At 41.7% G+C, this 16,872-nt stretch overlaps 1 protein-coding gene across 11 annotated transcripts in view; it reads left to right on the top strand.

Moving 5' to 3' along the window:
• The window catches only part of JADE1 (jade family PHD finger 1), a 63,130-nt gene that overhangs the window by 33,624 nt on the left and 12,634 nt on the right, over window positions 1-16,872 (top strand). For all 11 annotated transcript variants that reach the window (XM_077300314.1, XM_077300309.1, XM_077300311.1 and 8 more), the window contains 5 exons: window positions 4,598-4,755; window positions 6,612-6,799; window positions 8,219-8,430; window positions 10,101-10,268; window positions 10,949-11,065. In XM_077300314.1, the coding sequence (XP_077156429.1) occupies window positions 4,598-4,755; window positions 6,612-6,799; window positions 8,219-8,430; window positions 10,101-10,268; window positions 10,949-11,065 (843 nt within the window). The remainder of the gene's footprint in view (window positions 1-4,597; window positions 4,756-6,611; window positions 6,800-8,218; window positions 8,431-10,100; window positions 10,269-10,948; window positions 11,066-16,872) is intronic.

The raw sequence follows: 16,872 nt of genomic DNA, 5'->3' as shown, positions 1-16,872 counted from the left end.
TGTTCACCTCCCTGAATGAATGTGTGAGAAAGATTACTTGTATCTTTTTTAGATAGTCGACCCACAAGATGAAGTGAACAAAATTTATAAATTCATATTTAGCGAGTCTGTACTAATTGCAAATGTCAAGCCTAGATAAATCCACAAATCTTATGGTAATAGAAGCCCTGTTCCCAGGACATATCTGTATACAGAGCCAATGTGTCAAGGGAAAGAAGAATCAAATATGCTGGCCCCGCTCTACATGTATTCATCTGAATATTCGTCAACAGTATTCATCAACATTTATTACGACTGAAGGACCAGCGAGCAGTATCTGAATATTGAATGCACTGTCCCCACAAGTACAAGCTGTACACATATTGCTTCCATCCTTTTGATTGTGAGCAAGCATGCCTACAGCTTGTACTTAGACTTTATGTCCAGGTAGTAAGTTAACATGCACGAGGGGGGCACAATTAGTGCACCAATTTTTGCTCTTCTTCTATGTGTATTGGCCCTGTATTAGATATGAAGTGTGCCATCAGGTGGGAATTAAAGCATAAAGTCTGATGATGTATAGAAGAGCAAAATGCATTGAGCATATAGGGCAAGATACTTGAACTGCATTTAGATCAGCAGCAGGGTTTATAAAACCATATGCCACAATCCTAAAAGCATTTATTCTGGATCACTTTTACTGGGATTAATTCACGATAAGTGGTTTGAGGAAATTTCATCCATACAAAGGTGTTTTGCCCTTGTGGCTATCTTTTTCCAGATTCACAGTGTATGGGGTGGGGCTGGTTATGTGCTTTGCTTGACAGTGCCTGCTATAAACAGATGAGTTTTCAGATGGAACTGTTTCAAAGCTGGTGTCCGTCTTGTTTTCTTTGCTAGCTCTGCATGGACAGATTTTGTGGCAAAATTGTTGTGGCCTTTCCCCTCACCTTATCTTTTAACCTCTTGTTAAATATCCTGCATGTGGCATTCAGCAGGAAGTGTTCATGCAGAGTCTTGAAGATTAGAGGTGTTAAGCATGCATTATTATTGTTGCTTTGTAGTGTTTTGTGGTTTGGAGTGCGTTTGGAGCAGAGGAAGATGGTTAGGCATGTGTGGGCTTGCCACTTTAATGCTTGCCACATTGTCATTTCTATTTTGCTGATGAGCAGTGACATATCAGACCTAATCAAGCACATGCGAGTGTAGTCTGATGGGCTTTCTTCAGTGATAAATGGCTGTAGCTCACAGTGTATGCCAGGGTAGCCCTAACCCTGCTTGCTTGTGGCTGATAACCTCCTACAACTTCCAAGATGTTTTATTAGTTTCAGAAATTCTTCCCCTTCAAAGCAAAGTTGAACTGTGGCTGCAAAACAGTTTTAAATCTGGATGGCAGATGGTGTTTTAGTGGGTAAGCAATTCAGAGCTGCAGCAAGAGTTTTTGGCCTCAGTCTTTCCTGGCTGATATTTTGATTTAAAAGAGAGAAGCCACTACTTGCAGCATGTCCTCTGGTGGCCAGTTTGGTATACAGCATCACTGTGGTGTGGTACTGAAATTAATGTACATGGATGTTCATCTGATGTGCTATGTGAACCTGCTTCTTCTTTGTATCTATCTAGATAATATCCTCACTCTGTTGAGGGTTCTTCAGGGTTGCATGTGCTAATACTAGAACTGGGTGCAGAATTACTGCAGATTTGTATCCTCCTGCATTGCATCCAGTTAAGAAGGTACACATTTCTCCATCAAAATGCAGTTGATGATGTGTCAGCTGGCTCAGTTCTTACACTGCTTTTTCACCATGACGTGATTTTTAATGCACCTGATTTTGCGTAGAGACGCTTACTTGGTTGGAGCTGGTGTTGACCTCCTGAAGAGAGAATGCGGAAAATCAGACTTTGCCTTGATGTAATAAATACCACCTTGACCACATGAAATAACACACCCAGGATGCAAAATGGCTTTAATAAAACAAAAATCAGATTTCAGTTTTAGGAAATGAGACACAGAAAAGATCCTGCTCCTGTGGAAATTCCATTTATTGCATCTACTCTTGCATACTAGCAAGAGTAGTATTTGATGGTTGGGACTGAAAGAAGGGGATGTGGTTGTTCGTAATTCAGTGAACTTTTGCTGCTGAATATGCCAGATATAATGGATGTGCTTTCTGGACACTCGTTACCTGTGCTACTTGCAGCCTTTAAACATATCCTAAGCCTTCTGAGGATGTATGAAGAAATCAAGAATTCTAACAGTTGGATCAGAATTCCCATAATAATTGAGCTGTGGGTTCTGATCTATGAAGGTCCAGTGATCTGCCACATACAGTTTCTGTTCACTGGTCCATTTAGCTCATCTAGCAACCCCTCTCAGGCTGTGACTTCTGCTAGTTTCTAGAAATGCTGCAGATCACACCTGGAGCTTGGATACAGTCTAGATGTTTTTGCCAACACAATTTAGTTATTTATTTTTGAGATTTCTAAGCCACTCCTCTCCAAAAATGGTTGCAAAGCAGTGTCCATCAGTAAATAAAATACAGGGATACAAATATACATACAAATACTAAAAGTTAAACCAATTCTCTTAAGTCCTACTGTCCCGCTTCATTCTAAGCATAACTTTCCAATGAGCCAGGCAAACAAGTTCATATGTCTCTCAGAAAGGCTCGGCTTGGAATGGATGTAACCATCCAGCAGAAACCCCAGGATGGAGGTAGGCAGGGGGCCCAGATGACTGAGGTGCAGTCCAGGCCTTAACCAAATGCCTGGGGGAAGAGTGCTGTTTTGCAGGCCCTCTGGAACTTTGAGAGTTCTGTAAGGTCTGTGTTTCTGCCGCAGCTCATTCTACTAGGCTGGAGCTGTGGCTGAAAAAGCCCTGACTCTGGTTGAAGCCAGGCGCACATCTTTGGGACCGGGAATCATCAGCAGATTGGAATTTGCTGACTGCAGAGCTTTTGGAGAGGGGGCATATACAAGTATGCAGGTCCCTCAGGTACACAGGTCCTAGCCTACATAAGGCCTTAAAAGTTAAAACCAGCACCTTAAGACCTGATCTGGAACTCAGCTGGCAACCAGTGCAGCTGCTGGAGAACAGGTCAAATATGGGTTCTCCAAGGGTTCCTTGTAAGGACCTTAGCAGCTGCATTTTGTACCAGCTGTAACTTCTGAGTCAAGGATAAGGATAAGGGAAGGCTTGTGTAGTGTGGGTTACAGTAATCCAGCCTGGAGGTGACTATTGCATGGATCACTGTGGTTAGGTGATCCGAGGACAGATAGGGTGCAAGTAGCTTTACCTGGTATAGATGGACAAATGCTTGGTGAGCTATTTTAGTGATCTGCACCTCCATATTCCAGGAGGCAACCAGGCAACCAGGATCACTCCCAAATTCTTGACTGGCTATGCAGTGTAAAGCTGCAGCCCATCAAGGGAGGGAAGGCGTGGTTCCTTGTCTGGTCCCTTCTTACTTGGTCACAGGAACTCCGTCTTCATGGAATTCAACTTCAGGGGATTTTGCTGCAGCCAGTCCAGCACAGTTCCCAGACATCTGGCCAATGAATGTGGGGGGGGGGAGCATTCAGCCGGTCACTCATCAACAGGTAGAGGTGGGTGTCATCCACATACTGGTGAAAGCCCAGGCCACACCCCTGGACATGGTGGGCTAGAGAATGCATAAATATGTTGAAAAGTATTGGGAAAAAATTGCACCTTATGACACCCCACACTAGACTTCATAACAATGTGACTGTTCTCCCCAAAAGCAACCCTCTGTCCCTGACTTCAAAGGAAGGAAATCAGCCACTGAAGGGCCCAAGTTAGCGTAGTGATGAACTAGCCGCAATATCGAAAGCTGCAGTAAGGTCTAGTAATACCAGCAGCACCGATCTGACTTGGTCCAGCTATCTATTCAGAGTACAGTTTCCCCATCTTCCCCCTCCCACAGCAGTCTGAAATGACTTCCATAACATTGCTATTGGAGGGTGGAGATTTCAGAGTACATTTCAGGCTGTTACAAGAGTGGGAGGGTGGGAAAATCATGTTCTGTGTGCAGAAATCCTTGTGTCTGTGGAAATGTCAATATGGATTCAGTTCTGGGATCTGAAGCATGAAAAAACAGCAGTCTATCACTAAGCTGTAGTGAGCTCTGATTTTGTGAAACATGGAAGATATATTCATAGGAGGATTTTAATACAATTACCAGTGCCTTCAATAGTGCACGGTGTGTGCACTATTAGATCTGCAGAGGCTGCAGACCTGGTAAAGAGAAGGTTTGGACCTTCTCATACTGAGGAGTATTACTTCACAGACATGTTAGGAAAGGTTTTGAGCCTTTGAAATCTTGATTGAAAATGGTGCAAAGCAGTAATGGAATAAGAAGAAATTATGTCAGGAAGGCATAACGGGTCTTGCAAACTATGAGCGATTTCCCCCTCTCTTCTCTCTTTCACCATGCTGATGTGAAAACTGTCTGGCCTGTAATAGCCTGTGTTAGTTTTAGTGCTGATACAGTGACCTTGTTATGCACTGTGCTCCATGGTTACCCTGGAGCTGTGAATCACAGAGTGTAAATATCAAATGTCAGTGTCTCATCCGTTTTCATCTCCCGTCTTTTCTTTGCAGGTGTTCAGAACAGACCTGATCACTGCCATGAAGCTGCCTGACTCTTACCAGTTGAATGCAGATGAATACTATGTGCTGGCAGATCCCTGGAGACAGGAATGGGAGAAGGGAGTTCAGGTGCCAGTCAGTCCAGATACCATCCCCGAGCCAGTAGCCAGGTATACCTTGGTAAAGCCATCAGTCCCATGGGGGAAATCCCTTACCAGCTGTGCTTTTTGGGTTTCTATTAAAGTAAAAGTTACGTTGTGCAATTTCCCCCCCAAATGAGCACCTGTTGCTTTTTAAAATGGCATTAAAGGGTGTTGGAAGAGTGTTACTCCAAAAGGAACTGAATCTCTGCAGTTGTTGTTCAGAGGCAAGGAAATATTTTCACCGTTTATTGCTTTCACCGATATATTTAATGGCAGAGCCAGTGTTGGGCCATTTTCCATTTTTATCTGTGCCTTTGATTGGTTGTTGAAGATGAAGCATGTAGAAACACTGGGTTGGATCCAATGCATCTTAATTGAGGAATATTCCATTGTAGGAAGACTTCTTCCACTGGAATATTTGAATGGAGTTTTTCTACAATGAAAGATTCCTCACAACAGAAGGGAATGATTTAAACTAATATATTGTAGCCCTTGTTAAACTAGGTTTCAGGTCAAATGAAGTGTACAGTCACTGCAATTAAGAGGAACTTAGCATATCTGGTACTGCTATATACAATTAGCTCTTTAAAAATGGGGGGGGGGTTAATCAAGCTGATGGAATCCAATTCTCGGTTGCTACTTCTGAACAGTTGATAGTTTCAATGTTGAATTTGATGGAATTGTACACATAAGACCCTATCACAGAAAGCTCCCCCTGTATAATACACATGCAGAAGGAGATGGGGAAGACTCTTGTGGCATTTTTCACATAGATCCTACTTTGCCAGACATGTGAAATGGAGGTTAAAGCTGTTGGATAGGGAGAACTATGTACAATAGAGGATTGAAGTTAAAGAACCATTCAGACTAGTCATAGGACCATGCATGGGAAGACTATTTTCTTCCATGGAGTTTACACTTATGACCTTATGCTTTGTTTTGTATGGCTTTTCGTATTGTGTTCTGCATTTTGTTTTGTATGGTGTAGTGTGCATTTAGCCAATTTGGTGTAGTGGTTAAGAGCGGTGGCTTCTAGTCTGGCAAGTTGGGTTTGACTCCCTGCTCCTCCGCATGCAGCCAGCTGGGTGACCCTGAGTTCATCACAGCCCTGATAGTGTTGTTCTCACAGAGCAGTTCTTTCTGAGCTCTCTCATCCTCGCCTACCTCACAGGGTGTCTGTTCGGGTGGAGGAAGGAAATTCTAAGCCACTTAGGGTCTTTCTTTCTGATAGTGAAAAGCGGGGTATAAAATCAACTCTTATTATTATTGTTATTGAGTTGACCATTAATCTTTTTTGATCTTGCATTTGCACTGCATTTTTTATATTTAGTTGCCTTCATCAACTGCAGTTACGATTGTCAGTCTATATATCAGATAATACTGTGCGATGCCCGATGAGGTTAATTTTTGTTCTAAAAGCTGTGAAAGGAAAGTCAGCATGGTATTGTGCTTAAGGATGGCAGACTCACATCTGGAGAACTGGGTTTGATTCCCCTGCTGGAGGACCTTAAGCCAGCCCCAGTTCTTAGAACTTTCTCAGCCCTACCTACCTCACAAGATGCCTGTTGTGGAGAGAGGAAGGGGATATTATTGTAACCCACTTTGAGACTCCTTAGGGTAGAGAAAAGTGGGTATAAAAAACTACCTTTATTTTTCTTAAGAGATAAAACAAAACCCTTTTTAGTGTTGTTTCTGAGTATGTTTTTATTTCTGTAGCCCTGAAGTACTTCACAACTAGAAGATCAGTGGGTGATCTTGTCTTGTTTGTTAGCTGTCCAGTAATTTGAAGTGTCTATGAGTAATTGCATAGCAAGCTTAAGGTTTTGAAATTTTGAGCATTAAAACCCAGTGTAATTAACACCTCCTGTTTACTACACTTTCAGGGTTGTATCTGAATCAAAAGCGGTTACGTTTACAAGACCTCGGAAATACATCCTTTCCTCAGGCTCTGAGCCCCCTGAACTTGGTTATGTCGACATTCGAACACTGGCGGAGAGTGTATGTCGCTATGACCTTAATTACATGGATGTAGTTTGGTTGGAATTGGCCAATGAAGAATTTAAAGACATGGGTAAGGGCATAATCTGATTACAGTCAACCTTGTTGCTCTAGGCTTAGTAGTTACATAGATCAGGCCAGCAGACAGCTGCAGCTTCACATTCTGCATGGCCAAACTGAATTTTCTGTATAGGGGGGAACACACATGTATTCCTCTGTGTCTCGGCATGTGGAAATGAAGAACATGGGAACCAGGGGAAGAGGAATAAAGGTCAGCACAGATGGGAACATCTCCTCTCAGCGTGTGAGATAGTAGATACCTTCCCAAGCTACAGTCCCTAGAATTAAATTACATGGTGAGGAGTGAGAAACATTAAGTAGAACCAGTTCAGGTATAAAGTTACCCATAATAAAATAGGAAAAATAGTGATCTTTTTCAGCCACTCTCAACTAGAGGCTGTACGAGATTCCAGAGCTAACTGGGAAGGGAGGGTTATAAAAAGAAAGTTATTATTGTTATTATCATATTTTTCTAGCAATAGCAATGCAAGACGTTTAAAACAATTTTGTTGAAGTTAACCTTTTGGACCGTTTATGCACTGGAGGTTTCATGCTGGGTTGCAGGCTGGAGTTTTAGTCGTGGCAGGTGGCCCCACCTCTTGCTGCACCCACATGGGGAAGCATTTGGCCCAGTGCACCTAATCTGCCCCCTTTTTGTGTTCCTGCACGACAGCTGGGGCAGTAAGTGCCCAGTGCATAAACGGTCTTGGTTGTGCAAACTGAAGACAACAGACGGTTGGACTACTGATAACAATTTCAACTGATTTTTTGGGGTGGGTGGAGGGATACCTAGTGCAGCTTTTTAATGAAACAGCAATGCATTGTTGAAACTAAATAGTCATTTCTGAAGGCATCCAGAACCATATGAAAAAATATTCAGTCAACCATTTGGGAACCTGAAGGGGGAGCTGTGAAGTTTCTGAGATCCACTAATGATCTAAAGCAAAGTCTCTTCTGAAACAAAGCTTAGAAAGGTTTTGTACTGCTTTGACTATGATGGGGTGTTGTGCTTGAAAGGGAGTCCTATGAAGAAGGTGTTTCTGAAGTAATAAAAATTGGCAAAATTGTCCTGGAAACAGCTGTCTCTTTCAGAGAGCTGAATAGCTGGAAATATGACTCTGAATTTGAAATTTAACAGTCCATTTAAAAAGGGCAACCTAATGCATTTGAAGCAGAATGACTCTGAGCTCCCTTCTTACCAAGGTGTTAAAAGTGAAACATGCTGTATTGATTCACATCCTTCCCTTTTGATTACCATTGAGAACTAACAACAACCTATCAATTTTTTTTTTAAGATGATCCATTGGGCTTGTTCATTCAGCCCAAGTGAAGAAGTACCGTTTCTTCTTGGTCGATATCAGAAACAGTGTTTCTTAATTTATGTAATAGGTATGGTATTTTAAAAATAAGAACTGTTGGATTAATTTCTCAGGGATGCCGGAACTGGATGAATACACCATGGAGAGAATTATGGAAGAATTTGAACAGCGATGCTATGACAACATGAATCATGCTATTGAGACTGAGGAAGGACTTGGAATTGAGTACGATGAAGATGTTGTCTGTGATGTTTGCCAGTCTCCAGATGGGGAAGATGGAAATGAGATGGTGTTCTGCGACAAATGCAATATTTGTGTTCATCAGGTACAACCACCCAGTGGAACAATGCTTAATATTGAAATTAGTTTGTATAGATTCACTGTTGCTACAAGATGGGGATTTCATCTTTTGCAAATGGTTGAGAGACTCTGGTGAAAGGTGCACCAGGACAGAGACGAGAGAAATTGTCGAATAATTGAGCAAAATGCATTGAGGGCTTCTCCCTATCTGCCTAATTTCAAAGTCATCCTCCAGAATAACCAATCTGGACTGAGATTTTTTTTTGTAACTAAGAAGTCTAGATACTTAAGATTTTAATGTATACTTACGATAGTTAGAAACTGCCAAGCCTAATTAACAACTACACTTGTTTCTTTGTTCTTGAACACACAAGCTATACTGATTGCCGGATGCTTTGTTTAAAAAAATATATGATTTAATGTGAAGGTGAAAGAATTAAAAAAACAGGTCAGCTAAATATTCCTTCATTGGGTGACTAGGTTCCTTTTTAATCTTTGGTTTCTTGAATTTTATTTTATTTTTATTTTATTTATTTAGATTTTTATACCACCCTTCCCTACATTTCAGAACATTTACATGAAACTGTATCAGTATCAATAGAACAATATAACAAGATTTAATAAGGATTCAAATTAACTGTCCTTTGGACAGAGGCTACTATAGTTGCCCTGTCTCTGCCTTAATGAGCAAAGCCAGTAGGGTGAAAGTTGAGTGAGTTCCCTAAGCAATAGCACAGTGCACTTGGAATATCTCCCTTCTTTTTCCTTTTTTGTTATACCTTCTCATCTTTCAGGTGGACACGGATATAAATATGTGCTCTGCTGTTATTTTCGTTTCAGAATCTTGGCTTAACTCCAGTTGAGATAATGATCAACCCATCTAGTAGTCTGTCGCAGCTGGTCACGATAGTCCTCTTTACTTCCTATACCAGGCTCCTGCAGAGTGTAGTATTAGGCTTTCCTTACGCCTAGTGGAACTCGTCAGTTGATGAAAATGCCGTCATGGTGGCATGATGAGTTCTGCATGGCTGTGGAAATCTGACTTGCTCAGATCTCACAGTGAAACATTTCATAGGTGCAGTCTCCATAAGCCACCTGATACTTGATGTTACCAGAGCTGGTTGAAGTCTTAGCCCCTTGGAAGCCATTTCAGTGGTAACCATTCTACGACATTAACTTTCAAATCTACCCTAAATTTAAAAGGTACAATCCTAATCTAAAGAGAAGAGTACGTGCTTGTAGGAAAGTAACATGTGTTCAGCCAAAGCTTTGCTTGGTTACTCTGCTACAGCAGTTTCTGTGGCTCAGGAAACAAACCACAGCTTTTAGATTTATCTTATATGTAGTGGTACAGGCATGTACAGCTTAATGACACTGCATAGGCACAGTTGTTACTGCAGCACTCACTATACTGAATCAATGTTGCCAGTTTTAAGACTGGAGTATTTACATCCCTCTTTATCTACAAGTCTCTGCACTGGTTTTGGTTAAATCCATCTCTCTCATCCTTAGTTTCCTATCTTTGTCATGACTCATGAGAATGAATAGATTACTGCAATACAGTAACAAACTGAAAAGGTGCTACAGAAATGTTAACAGTAACTGTATACACACTATATATACTATAAAATTTACACTATAAAATTTATTTTAATTTTAACTATTATTTTTAATCTCCATTTATTGTGAGAACAGGCATGCTATGGAATTCTTAAGGTCCCAGAGGGCAGCTGGTTATGCCGAACCTGCGCTCTTGGTGTTCAACCAAAGTGTTTGTTGTGTCCCAAGAAAGGCGGAGCCATGAAACCAACTCGAAGTGGGACTAAGTGGGTCCATGTTAGCTGTGCCCTTTGGATTCCTGAGGTGGGTGTTCTGACCAATCTGGATCTACATGCAGAACTGGGTGTTGTATCATGTTTTCTTAACACTTAAGAGTGAGAGATGTGTGAGGGACCACTAAGCAGAGGCAGTATCACAGACTGAAAGCAATAGGGGAGAATGCCAGGATGGATCTCTCAGGAAACAAGGAATAACCTGGTTCTTATAGCATCGCTGGTGGGGGGCTGTACCACCTTTTCTGATTGGTGAGCCTTACGAGACTTCAGCAGTAACCCTAAGCAGATCTACTGTGAACTAAGTCCCATTTTATTCAATGGAGTTTGCTCTCAGGAAAGCATTCTTAGGATTGCAGTTTGTGCCTAATGCAGGCCACAAGCAAAATTCATATCTGTGCAGAGTGTCATGTGGCATGATAAATTGTACACAATGGGTTTTTTGGGCCAGTCTCATCACATGTACCCTTAGCATACCGGTGCATCTTTCCTCTGCAGCTTGCTGGCATATTAATAATACTTATGATATCAGTTTTTGATGGGGCAGAATATGTAAATACTTACCTCTCTTTAAGATGGTCTTGACACTGATTATTTTGTGTTTAATTGCTGGATATTGGAACAGTTAATTTAGCATTTAAATATAAGCAGTGAAGGTAAATATGTTTCTCCTTTTAGAGTGTGCCAATTGATCTGTTTTAATTTTCTCAGGTGAGCATTGGCAGCCCAGAAAAGATGGAGCCTATCACAAAAGTCTCCCATATTCCTAGCAGCAGATGGGCTCTGGTGTGCAGTCTTTGCAATGAGAAGGTTGGGGCATCCATACAGGTAAGTGTCTTGGCCTTGGTGTTCACAGTATGCTGCCGCTGCCAAAACTTTGCATATCTGCTTAGTGTTGCCACTGGACAAAGTAAGGATATTTCCTTTGTAACTTTACTTCCTGTGAAGAGTATAACAGTTTCATATGAAGCCTGATGGTTTTGTTAGAATCATTATGTGTGTGGAATGTTGTCAAATCGCATCCAATTTATGACCACCTGTAGGGTTTTCAGGGCAAGGGAGGCACATAAGTGGTTTGTCAATGCCATTGCTTTCCTTACTGTAGAGACCTTGGGATTCCTTGATTGGCTCCCATCTAAATAGCAACCTGGGCCAACCCTGCTTAGCTTCCAGGATTTGATGACATTGAGATAACCTGGGCCATCCAGGTCAGATTCATAGTGGGTAGTGAAATCTGTTTTGCTTGAGGACCCTCAAAGAAAGAAGGTTGCAGTGCTTTATAGCAGGGGTAGTCATTCTGTGGTCCTCCTGATGTTCATGGACTACAATTCCCATGAGCCCCTGCCAGCGTTTGCTGGCAGGGGCTCATTGGAATTGCAGTCCATGAACATCTGGAGGACCACAGGTCGACTACCCCTGCTTTAGAGGTTCATTCTTAAAATGAAATGCAAACATGAGCATTTCCAAATTGCATTGAGTATTGCTTGGTGACCAGTGCTATAATTTAAGTATGCACACTGTGCATTCAGTTTCTCACTCAATACAGAAAGCAAACCAAGAAATCTATATTTTGTTGACCAGCAACTGCAGCACCAAAACCACTCACAGTACCCCAGATTCCAGAAGACAGGAGGTGGTGTCTACCCCTGCTTTATAGTGTCTCTTTAGCCTATCTCTGCCATGTATTTTCTTTGTCCCTTCTTAATGATGCTGCTGAATGTCATGCACTCTCCTTTCCTGCCTTTTTTGGGGCTCATTTAAACACATATAGGGTTAAAATGCTATTTCCAGGTATGCAGTTTTATGCTCACCTTGAATTTTTTTTTAAATCTTTTTTTTCTAAGTTACAATGAATTATTGTACTTTAATGAATATTTTCAACTTTATGCAAATTACAAAGAATTGTTCTATTTTAATGATTATTTTCAACCGGAGGCCAATGGTTAAGGAATATTCTTTCCACTGTACCGCTAACTGATCGGCATAGTGAAAAAATATATGGGCATTGGTTTTGTTAAGACTTGCACTGGTGTTTTCTGAGCCAAGCTTGGCCTGAGCTAATTTCTTAAAATAAATGTGGGGATCAGGTTAAGGCAGACTGGTAAAATGAGGCCAGCTCAAAGCTCAGGAGCAGCTGCTAGAAAAGTTAACTTGGTGCCTGGTTCCTGATGCCTGGTGCCTGGATTTTCATAGTGTTGAGAGCAAGTGGTTGAGGGAGACCTAATAGGTCACAGCAGGATTTTCTTTGGAAGGGGGGGGGGTCAAGTTGCAGCTGACTTATGGTGACTCTATGGTTTTCAAACAAGAGATGTTCAGAGGTGGTTCGCCATTGCTTGTCTCTATGTAGAGACCTTGGAATTTCTAGTGGTCTCCCATCCAAGTACTAGTTAGGGCTGATCTTACTCAGCTGCTGACATCTGACAAAATTAGGCTAGCAGGCTAGGACCATAGACTTTGTTTAGTATGGCAGCCCTCATAGGATGTTGCTGAAGATGATGACCAGTCTGTTTATGGAAATGAATTTATTTATTTATTTATTGGATTTATCCCTCGCCTCTCCCCGGAGGCCCAAGGCAAGTTACAAGCATATAAAACCCCCACTAAAACTATACAATAAAACATATAAAAATAAATCATATACAATTCGCCACATAATAAAACCAAGACAAGATGCGGCAAAAACACTGCCCCTTAGTAAACCACTATGGGGGGGAGAACAGAGGGTGCCAGATGGACTACGTCACGGGTATTCAACCTGTGGTCCTCCAGATGTCCATGGACTACAATTCCCATGAGTCCCTGCCAGCATTTGGACATCTGGAGGACCACAGGTTGACTACCCCTGGACTACGCTACTTCCACTGTAAGGGGGGCCAGATCGTCCATGCGGCCCAGCCTCCTCCCACGACGTGGCAGAAGAGCTCCGTTTTGCAGGCCCTGCGGGACGCTGAAAGCTCCCGCAAGGCTCGCAGCTCCTCTGGGAGCTCATTCCACCAGGTCGGGGCCAGGACCGAAAAGGCCATGGTCCTGGTCGAGGCCAGGTGCATTTCTCTGGGGCCAGGGATGACCAATAAGTTCATACTTGCAGAGCGTAAGGCCCTGCGGGGGGCATAGGGTGACAGGTGGTCCCTCAGATAGGCCGGGCCCAGACCACGTAATCCAGTGAAATCAAGAAGATTTGAACTCATGACTGGGCTTGCTTGGGAATTTTGTTTGTTTGTTTAGCAGAAATTGTTAGGAGAATGATTTTGAAATATCAGTAATGGTCTGAGATTCTTTCGGTTTCCCATGAGAATTTTAAGATTTGGAAAAGCTTTAAGGTTATTCATGTCTTAAAAATGCCTTGTCGGAAAATTTTAAAATTCATTACTTTCTCTATATGGGATAGTAAGATTCTTTGGAACTAGGATCCTCATCCAGTTAACCTCTCTATGAATAATAGGCATTTTTACAACATATTTGTATGGATTATTTTCATACACAACAGGGGAAACCTCAAGTTTTATGAAATCAACTGATTTTTATACAATCCATCATTAAAATTTGTGGGAGAAGCTCATAGAATCTGATTTTGCATCCTGATACATACTAATTTATATCCTGAATTTTGTTTCATTTCCTGGAATCTTGTTCAGTCTTGTTTATGTTCCACAGTATTTGGGCCCATCTCAAGTTCTGTTGACCAGTTGTGCTCTGGGACTTGTGTCCTTGCAATGTAACTCTCAGGTGCAAGGAAACCTATGTGTAGCCTATCAGGACATGCAAGTTGCTACCCTTCCTCAGCGTATAATGATGCTGGCCATGATTAAATTTCTCTTGTGGGGCAGAATGTGGGTCACCGCATAGGTGGAGTGGTAACTTCAGACTCAGAAAACGTTTATTGGCATACAAGAGTGGTAACTTTTAAGCCAGGTGAACAATATAAGGGAAAATTCTTAGGATCCCTATTCCAATGCACTATGGTTCCAATCCAGATTGTGCCCTTATGCATTTGGGAATTCAGTTCTTGTTTACAGGCTGCAGAATGGACATGAGGTGGGATGGAAAACTCATAAATATTGTAGGTAGGTTCTTAGCATCTTCTTTAGAAAGTTAATGCCACCTTCCAGTTAATTTTGATCTGTGTATCATTTTACTTCTTATGGCCTAGGCTCATTCCTTGCCTCTTATTTGTCAACCCCTTTCCTGTTGAAGAACAAATTATTATAAGTTGGTATTCAGCCTGTTTCTCATCAAGTAGTAGAGGAAGAACCTTTATTTCTAAGCTTGCACAAATTAGTAAAGTCTGTGAATGAGAACACTGGTATACTTGTGTGTATTTCTTGTTTATTAAAACAGTAAAGAACAGAAATTGATACTAAGAAGACAAGTGACAGATTGAAATCAGGGCTTTAGAAGATGCAGGTACAAATCTGAAGACTGATTTTCTGAGGCCAGTTATGCCTTTGCTGTGCTGCAGAGCTAAGGCTGCCAGAGAGAGTAGCAGTGACTGGTGCATAGTTGGTGTGATTATAGTGTTTTGTGAGTTTTATCAGCCTCTTAATATTCTGATGTGCTTTCCTGGCAGGTTATGATGGGTTTTATAGCACAAAGAAATCAAAATGCTGTGATTTTAGTTCACTTGTTCAGGTGGCAACTCTTTCATGTCCATGCATAAAATAGGTACTAATATAAAGAAACCGCTTTGTAGTGCTTGGCTTTTAGAACACTAATAAATATTTTATATATAAGCATCAAAGCATTGCTACCTGAACAATGAGCAATCATCATTGTGCTCTTCTTCTGCTACTTTACTACATAGCAGTAGTAAAGAAGCCATTTCTTATGTGGGGAACAATGTGTCTTTATAATGTCAACCTTCTCATACTTCAAGGAAGTTAGGAGTACTTTCCCTGGCTTGCCTGTGGCCCCTGCTAGAACTGAACTTTGCTTTATGTTAAAGCAACACTATAGACCAGCCTTTATCAACTTTTTTACTGTTGAGAAATCCTCAAAACATTCTTCAGTGTTTGAGAAACCCCAGAAGTTATGTCAGTAGGCCACACCCCTGGGAATCACATGTCACCAGAAGTGATGCCGCTCACCAGATGTGGCATCGTGCTCCGTTGCCTTCCCCTCGACACCCAATGCCAGAAACAGCCAAGTGACCTACTCTGTTGGGCTGGAAACCGGGGGCAGGGGCAGGCATTCACCACTCTGTTGCCCCCTGCCACGCCCCCCAACACAATTAACTTAAAATGAGAGTACTTCCCTCTCTGGACTCCAGTCGCTACCAGATGCAACAAGCCTTGGACAGCAAGGGTTTTTATGACCAAAGCCCCTTCCCTTTCTACGCCCTCCAGGCCCATCATTGACCATTGGGGGGGGGGGAAGGTCAGCAAGACCATATATGGTAATAATAAAAATATATTAAGAATTAATTAACTCCCACTCGATTGGAGAAACCCTTGTGGGGCCAAAAAATCCCTGTTGTGAAAGCTGCTATAGAATATTGCTACGTGTTTAGATCCCTCGGATTGTGCTGCCCCCTCCTTTTCACTTCTCTGCTTGCTTTGAATCATTGATAGGCCAGGGATTCAGCAGAGGCTCCCTGCAGCTTTGCAAGTGCTTTGCCAGAGGCTTTGTTTACTGCTTCCCATCCCAGGGAAGTGTAAGACTGAAGCGTCCAATATGAATTATCAGTATCTAATTGGTGCTCCATGCATTAATAAATAAATAGCACAAGTCCTCGAAGACCTCTCTTGACTCCCTTGAGCCCGTGCTTATGTAACAGGCGAGATTAACTTCACCAGGACTGCCCTTCTGACAATTGCTAGGAATCACTGTGGACCAGCTTGTTCCAAGTGTAGGCATCTGTGGGTATTCCTTGTTCATGTTTTTTTTTTTAGAATTAATAATCTGAATGTAAACAGATGGAAAGAAAAATAGGTTGTTCAAAAACACAGTGGAGGGGAAAGTCTTGGTCTCATTTCTCATGCCCTGTTGGATTAATTTCAACATGATCCTATGATGTTTTTTGTTTCCTCATGGGAAGTGAAAGCATGTGCAGAAAATGGGATGATATCTTAGTGCTTTCCATGTGTATGTTTATTTGTGGCATGCTGTGCTCAAGTAACAGTCAATCAAGCTGTTCTGTTTGTTCATTTGTTACCTTTATTAGCATTCCAGCTGTTCTGTTTTCTGGATTACATCAGTGGGCTTTCATGTCTTTTTAAAAATTCTCTCAGGATGCTTATAACGCCATGTCAGACCAAAATCAGCTAGCACTGTTTTGCTATTGAAGTGATTGTGCAGAATAATCAGCTTATGGGGGTGCACACTGGCACATCCAGATCCCACAGCCATTCAAGAACATAGAGATTATTATGCGGGGGTGGGGTGCAAATGTATCTAATGTTATTAATCAACATACGGTTTCCATGCTAGATTTAAAATTACCTCCTGATCATTTAGTGAGGTTATCAGCAATCAAATATCTGAGCCCTGGGATTCATTAAGAACCTTCCATTATACAGGAGTGCCTTCGCCATTGTCTTGTGCCAAATATAGGATATTTACAGATTCCTTTCTATTTGTTTTCAAAGCTAATAGTAAATTGTATACAGATAAATTCTCTTGTTTCTCCTAGAGCTGTG

Source organism: Paroedura picta, chromosome 10 (assembly GCF_049243985.1).
Source record: "Paroedura picta isolate Pp20150507F chromosome 10, Ppicta_v3.0, whole genome shotgun sequence".
Taxonomy (NCBI): Eukaryota; Metazoa; Chordata; class Lepidosauria; order Squamata; family Gekkonidae; genus Paroedura; species Paroedura picta.
Note: the sequence above shows the minus strand (reverse complement) of the source record. Positions and strands in the feature narration are given on the sequence as shown.